Source organism: Azolla caroliniana, unplaced genomic scaffold (assembly GCF_043228905.1).
Source record: "Azolla caroliniana isolate FFs.n. ecotype wild unplaced genomic scaffold, voAzoCaro1.0.p SCAF_9, whole genome shotgun sequence".
NCBI lineage: Eukaryota > Viridiplantae > Streptophyta > Polypodiopsida > Salviniales > Salviniaceae > Azolla > Azolla caroliniana.
The window spans coordinates 5,011,761-5,019,502 of NW_028230444.1; the positions used below are offsets into that span (position 1 = coordinate 5,011,761).

Sequence of the window (7,742 nt, forward strand, 5' to 3'; positions counted from 1 at the left end):
AGAATGTAGATCACTCTAAGGAATGTATAAATGAATGTTTTATGTATGTGTGTGAATGACTAATTGTATGGATGAATATGTGTGTATGAATGACTATACATTGAATGAATGTAATTTTGTATGCATATGATCTCACTCAATGCCTCTATGTGAATGTGTATAAATATACAATTTAATGAATATGTGTGCATGAATTGATGGTGGTATGAATGAATGATTTTTTTAGGTTTAGTATGAATATACACTCCACGGGTTTTGAATACTCCATGCTCATTTTCCCTTTATCCTTGACTCATCATGGTCTCTTGATTGCCCAAAAAATCTCTGTTTTTCTTTCTCGGTTTATGATTTCTCTCAGTTTCAAGAGTATGTTTTGCAAGGGAGCACATGTTAATGATACTCCAAATAATGAGCAAGAGGTTCCAACAAAAAACAAAGTACACTAACCTTCTATCAAGACTATGTTTTGCAAGGGAGCACATGTTAATGATACTCCAAATAATGATCAAGATGTTGTTACAAATGCAAATGGGTCAATATCTTATTCTAATAAACAAAAACGGAAGTGGAGAAACCAATGGACTTTGTTTCACCCATGGGCATATGTGACAAAGTTCTTATTAGGTGATGATAAAATCAAATGCATGTGGTGTGAAGATGCAAGAAAGAATAATGTTTTTACAGATGGTGGATCTCAAAGCATGCAAATGTCTTCATTGAATGAACATGCAAAGGCATCCGATCATGTGATAGCAAGTGCCATATATCATGCAAAAATACAAAAGGAAAATGCAAATGTGAAAGGCCCAATGGATGAAAAAATTCCAAAAATCATGAATTTAGAATATGAGAGGATACTTTTATGCATGAAGTTGGTTCATTTTTATGCTTGCAATGATATTCCATTAGAGAAATATGTAAAACAATGTAAGTTACAAAGAGAACTTGGTGCTCCAAACGCCCTTGCCTCAAATGAATATGGTGCTTATGCTAATGCTAAATTTGCAAGAGAATTCTAAATGGCCATTAAGAACCACACAAGGAAACTCTCGTATGATGAAATTCTTGGAAGTCCATTTTTCGCAATGTTGATTGATGAAAGCATTGATTGTACATTGGAAAAACACCTCCTTATCTATGTCTTGTACTTAAGTGAAGGTGGCAAATGGGAGCCACATTGTAAATTTGTACAACTTCTTCCAGTGGAAAATTTGAAAAGCTAAAGGTATCGACAATTCTATCAATGAATTCATTTTGGCGAGCAATTTAGATTTAAAAATACTTGTGGCTTTTGCAAGTGATGGGGCATCATCTATGATAGGGAAGAACAATGGTGCTATTTCTAAGTTTCAATCCATGATGCTTAATATATTTGGGAGTCCATTGCATTGCACATCGTGAACCACTTGCCATAAAAGATGCATATAGAGGTCAAGGAATTTCAAGGCTTTACATATAAAATTACATTTGAAGTTTTAAGAAAACAGGAATAACATTTCAAAACATCTACTTGTTGAGTAAGTAATCAACAATAATATAAGTTTCTTTTGTGCTTTATGAGGTTAACCCTTTTAAAATGTGGCCTGTAAGGAACTAATTGATGGTAGTGGGAATTCCTTGACCTCTATATGGGGTTCCCATACACATTTTGCATGGATCCACACAAGCAGTGTGGACGATGGACTATTAACCAAGGCTAGTTGCCAACATGAGTCAAACCTTATTACAAATCTTGTGTGGCATCTTTCCAATGAACAATTTGCTCAAATGTCGATTATTGGTCCACATCAAGTTCTGTGAAGCCAAGTTGTCAGTATGAACCACATACCATTATTACAAATGTTGTTGGTATGGCAACCGTCCAAATTGCAACTTGGTAAAAAATCTCTCATTTGGTCGACATGCATAGATTCATGTTATGAATGTAGGTGAGGTTGTCAATATGAAACGTACCATACATGGCTTACTCACCAGTTAGCAACCTGGCTACTTGGACTGCACCAACGCACGACTGGATGCACATGTTACGAATGGCAGACGATATGTGCACACAATACCTCTTGTAATGGGGCAACTCACTTGTGTGGGATGATGCCCATGCAACGGGGGTGGGTGGCCGAGATAGTCATCGCAAAGTGGGCATGCACGTGGGTGTATTGATGCGCATGTGGACAGAGCTAGGTGATGTGGGGCACGCAATCATCGAGTTGTTGGTCAACAAAGGTTCCATGGATAAAGCTGGGGCAAATGCTATATCATCTGTTTGTTTGTTTGTCTGTTTATCTGTCTCGCACTGACACGAGCGTCTCAAATAGCGTTACATTCTTTAAGGATGGGGGACCCATGGAAGAGTGCAAACATATAAAGGGAAGCTTGATGGTAGGCCGACGTTCTTGTAACAACAGTTTATAACGAACGAAACAATATTTTCGAGGGGAAAAAGAAGACGAAGAAGAAGTGTCTTGATAGCGTGTGTTCGGTGTGGTCAGTGGCAGGAGGGGATATTACACATATATGTATGTATGTATGTATGTATGTATGTATGTGTAGTAATGATGATTGAGAGGGCTAGGTTGTCTTTTAGCTGGACAAGGTGTCATGTGATGATGATGGGCCCATGCATGGCTATGGCTATGGCTATGGCTATGGCTATGGCTATGGCTATGGCCATGGCTATATGTGGTTTCCAACTTACATGTATTTATTTATACACAGAAATAGTTGTTCTTCTGGCCAGAGAGAAGGAAAAGCAGGGGCTCATATTTAACCCCTCCCCTTCCTTTCTTCTTCCTCTTGTCTCTCTCTGTCTCTCTGTTTTCTAATTCTGTGCTTCCCCAGAAGCAGAGACCCTAATCCATCCATCCATCCATCCATCCATAAGGTTTCTTTCCTTCACACAGGTATGTTTTTCCTCCTCTGTCTTTGCCCTCTCTCGCACAATCATACACTCTCTCTCTGTATTTAAAATTCTCTTCTTTCCCGGACGCCTTTGAATCCGTCCAATCCTTCCCTCCCTTCCTTTTGGGTCGTTTTGAAAACAATGCAGATAACCCTTGATCTCTGTTCAGATGTAAAGGCTTCTTCTCCCTCATCGATTCCCTTTCGAAGGAGGCGGGATCTAGGGTTTTCTGCATTTTTGGGTTTTTTTTTTCTGCTTTCAAATGCATTGCTTCCAAATGCATATTCGTACAGTTCCAATCATAAGGCTAGGGTTATGTTCAGGGTTTCTCCGTTTCATAACTTTAGCGTTATGTTTAATGTTTTCAGATTATGCAATTAGCGTTGGAGCTTTTCAAGTTCATATACTTGGGCCTAGGTTATCAGACAAATGTAGTTAGCATTAGGATTTTCAGGTTTATAAAAATAGGGTCAGAAATTTCAGGCTCGTTTTGGTAATTTTAAGGTTGCAAGTTTTTCACATTCATATAATTAGGGTTAGGGTTTCCATGTAGCGTTAGGAAATTGGATATTTATGTAGTTAACATTATATTTTTTCAGATTCATTCAGTTATGTCGCGGTTTAGTATTTTTACCTTGATCTTCAGTACTTTGATCTTAAGTATGTTAACCAGGTCAAAATTGTATATTGTGGTACATATAACCCTTCGACCTATTTTCAATTAAGGCTCCAAGCTTCCAAAATTAGCCCTTGATTGAAACCATTAAAGGAAATCCACAATCTTTCATATATTAACCCTTAAGATGTGTCAGATAACAGGGATCCAAGTCCTTGATATTAATTACCATAATTGGGGGAAATTTGTGAATTTCTTAACATCAACCCCTATGATGTCACTGGAAGTAGGGTGTAATCTTAAATACCATTATCAGGTTAGAGTTGTGGATTTTCTTACCATAACCCCCACCAATTACAGGGAAGTAGGAATCCAAAACCTTAACCAATTACCTTTGGGTTTAATGGCTCTTAGGAACTCACCCTGGTAAATTTAATGAGTTAACTAACTTAATGAACATTATGAATTAAGACAATTTAATATAGAGGGTTGGAGTTTAACTAGCCGCCAGATCTACTTTAGTTATGAACCTGAGACCTACTCTGGTATTCATTAAATCCTAATTACCTGTGTCCATAAAAACTATGCGATTTTTATTGTTTCGTCCATGTTTCATGAACGACGGGATTCAAGCATCACACTTTTCCGTGAATTCACTAAATAGGTTTTATATGTCATGTACACTAGATCTGCATGTTTGTCATATCCCAGCTTGGAGTTTTTTATTCTAACATGTGATTCTTAATAATGTGCTGGATTAGAGTATCCAACATCATGTAGATCTGCACAACGTAAGTCCAACCTCCCATTCATAAAATCTATTTTTTAGATTCTTATTATCGGAAACATATTACTTTCTATTATGCTTTGGTTTTGACTGTATAGAAAAACGTTACGAAAGCACCGCATCTCTCTGGTTTATGAAAAATGACGTTCCAAAGTTTGCTTTAGTCTGATTATAGATCAAGATCTTAAGAAAGCCCCGCATGTTTTTCCTTTGTGAAACCTGTTGCCTTCTAAATTATGCTTAGGTCTAACTCTTAAGAACAACCTGTAATATGATTTTGTGTTTGTGTGGTTTGGCAGCTTTTCTGTAGATCTGTTTATGATCTGCAGAGTTGTGTAGGATGGCCTCCAAGCTCCAAAATCATGTACCTCTAGTGGAGAAGAATGGAAACAATAAAAAGAATGCAAAGCTACTAGCATCAGATGCTCTTCCACTTCCAGTATGGTTAACAAATAGAATCTTCATTGTACTTTTCTTTGTTGCATCATACTACCTCTTGGGAAGATGGGGGGAGAAGAAGATTCGATCCTCGACACCCCTACATATCCTTAGTTTCGGTGACATCGTTGCATTCGTTTCCGTTATTGCCTCATTCATATACTTGTTGGGATTCTTTGGGATTGATTATGTCCAACAAGCTCTCAAATCTACTGATGGACAATGGGATTTTACTGAAGGAACCGAAAGTGTGTCCCAAAATTGTGGGATAGTCTCTAATGCACCACCTCTCTCGAAGCCATCTCCTTTGCAGCTTGAAGGTAAAGATTTACACGAGAATGGTGATGAAGACATTGCATATGCTGTGAGTTGTGGAAGCATAGCTTCTCATACATTGGAATCGAATCTTGGAGATGCGAAAAGGGCTGCAGTCATTAGACAAAGGGCAGTTGAGATGATAACTGGAAGGTCTCTTGTGGGTCTTCCTTTAGAAGGGTTAGATTATGCAAGTGTCTTAGGGCAATGTTGCGAAATGGTCATCGGTCATGTGCAAATTCCAGTGGGTGTTGCTGGGCCACTTTTCCTTGACGGGTATGAATATATGGTACCGATGGCAACGACGGAAGGTTGCCTTGTAGCAAGTACCAATAGAGGGTGTAAGGCTATACATATGTCTGGTGGTGCTACCAGTGTTATTCTGAGAGATGGCATGACTAGAGCTCCTGCAGTACGATTCAGCTGTGCTAGGCGTGCTGCGGAGATGAAATTCTATATAGAAGATGCTGATAACTTCGAGACCATATGCACGATTTTCAATAGGTATTTCTCTCTCAAAATAATTTTTTTGTTATTTGTTTGACTATCGGGAAGTGTATATTATGTGTAACTTTACATTAAAAATGCATTAGAGGAGTCAAAACAAAGTAAATGATGGGTATAATTAACAAGTGTAGGCATGATTTGGATAGAATTAGATCCTCATTATTTTGTAGGAGTATGCCATAATAATTAATGTATTTTGGGGTTTTGGAACCGACAACATTTGTCAGGTCAAGTAGATTCGCGAGGTTACAATATATTCAGTGCGCTTTGGCTGGGCGCAATGTATACATGCGTTTTAGCTGCTCAACTGGAGATGCCATGGGGATGAATATGGTGTCAAAAGGTGTCCAGAATGTGCTCGAATATTTGCAAGATGTTTTTCCTGATATGGATGTGGTCAGCTTATCAGGTAGCCTTATCTTGTCGCCAATTATGTCTCTTTGCATTTTTTGTGTTATATTATCATGAGGATGCAATTATGAAATATGCAACTCATATCATGTGAGCTTAAGAGAATATATATTCATAAACATGGTTCTTTTACATTTTCTAAATGCATAAGAGTGCCAAAAATAAAGGGGTTATTTATGCTCTGAACAGGAAAGCGGTATATGTTTAACTCATGGAAGATTTACAAATAAGGGGGTTTACACATGTGATATGAAGGGTTTACATATAGCGGTCCCGCATATGCATGTTACAAATCTTGGTGCTCAACATACCTGTATTGATCACGTGGGTTTTTGAAATAATTCAATGATTGTAGGCAACTTCTGTGCTGATAAGAAGTCCACTGGCGTGAATTGGATAAATGGACGGGGGAAGTCAGTGGTATGCGATGCCGTTATCAAGGGCGAGGTTGTCACCAAAGTGTTGAAGACATCAGTATCTGCTTTAGTGGAGCTTAACATTGTAAAAAATCTTTCTGGCTCGGCCATGGCTGGTGCCCTAGGGGGGTTTAATGCCCATGCATCCAACATTGTGAGTGCAATTTACCTCGCCACGGGACAAGATCCCGCGCAGAACGTTGAGAGCTCCAACTGCATAACCATGATGGAGGCGGCAAATGGTGGGCATGATCTATATATTTCGGTATCAATGCCCTCGATTGAGGTAAGACATCTAGCCTTAATTTAAGTCCTAGCAATATTTGTAATACTGTTATGCTCATAAAACTCAATTAATTAGGCAGTTAGCGTTGGGCTGTTTTTTATAGCTCATTTATAAGGTGTCGTGTCTCATACCGGTTTAACTAAAGTGTCTTTGTTCACATGTGGCAGTTTTCCATTTACTATTAATCTTTAGCTCAGTATATTTAGATATATATACGATGCATCTAGTATAGATGAAATTAAATTGCATTATGATTTTCCTCAGGTGGGAACGGTGGGTGGAGGTACACAACTAGCATCTCAATCGGCTTGTTTGAATTTGCTCGGAGTGAAAGGGGCTAGTTTAACTGTGCCTGGTGCGAATGCGCAAAAGCTGGCATCAATTGTTGCAGGATCTGTTTTGGCTGGGGAGCTTTCTTTAATGTCTGCTCTTGCGGCTGGACATCTCGTCAAGAGCCATATGAAGTATAATAGATCAAGCAAGAACATAAATGAAGCTGATTCCGTTGGTAAATGTGTCACCTAAAGTTCTCTCCGACTAATTGTTGATTTTCTCGCTTTCTATATAGGCTGTCTTTCTTTGGATTGTTTGTCTATTGTAGCTCTACTTGCCTTTAGCTTGTATAATCAATCAATCACACATAATTCATGGTTTTGTTATTTTGTCGTGCAAACAAAGTTGGAACGCGGTATGCTACGCCACTTTTTTTAAAAACTAGTCCTCTCTTTCTGGGTCTTCCTATCATTGAATTTATTTGTATTTCCATTTTCAGCTGGCTTTTCTTCTTATAGCCATACCTTGTGCATATATAATTTTCTTTCCTTCAATAAAAGAAAAAAAATATGATTTTTTTTTGGCACATGACCCCACGTTTGTGTAATGAACAACCATGTTTTTGTAATGAAGAACACTATTATTCATACTTTGCTTGACTATGACATGATTTAGTGTGGTATGGAATTAGCTGTCCCAACGTCAAATTTAAAAAGTTATTTCCCAAGGTCAATCATAGGCCTGCCTAAATTACCACGTGCTTATGTGGCTACTCTTGACATTCTTTATCACAT

The 7,742-nt window shown here is 38.2% G+C and overlaps 1 protein-coding gene across 1 annotated transcript; it reads left to right on the top strand.

The window, feature by feature from the left end:
• The first annotated feature begins 4,565 nt into the window (after positions 1-4,565).
• LOC147859987 (3-hydroxy-3-methylglutaryl-coenzyme A reductase 1-like) lies at positions 4,566-7,444 on the top strand. The gene is made up of 4 exons (XM_087324266.1): positions 4,566-5,559; positions 5,790-5,971; positions 6,329-6,675; positions 6,940-7,444. Exons 1-4 carry the CDS (start codon positions 4,643-4,645, stop codon positions 7,198-7,200), a joined length of 1,707 nt encoding a protein of 568 aa, XP_087180392.1. The 5' UTR covers positions 4,566-4,642; the 3' UTR covers positions 7,201-7,444.
• The last annotated feature ends 298 nt before the right edge of the window (positions 7,445-7,742 follow it).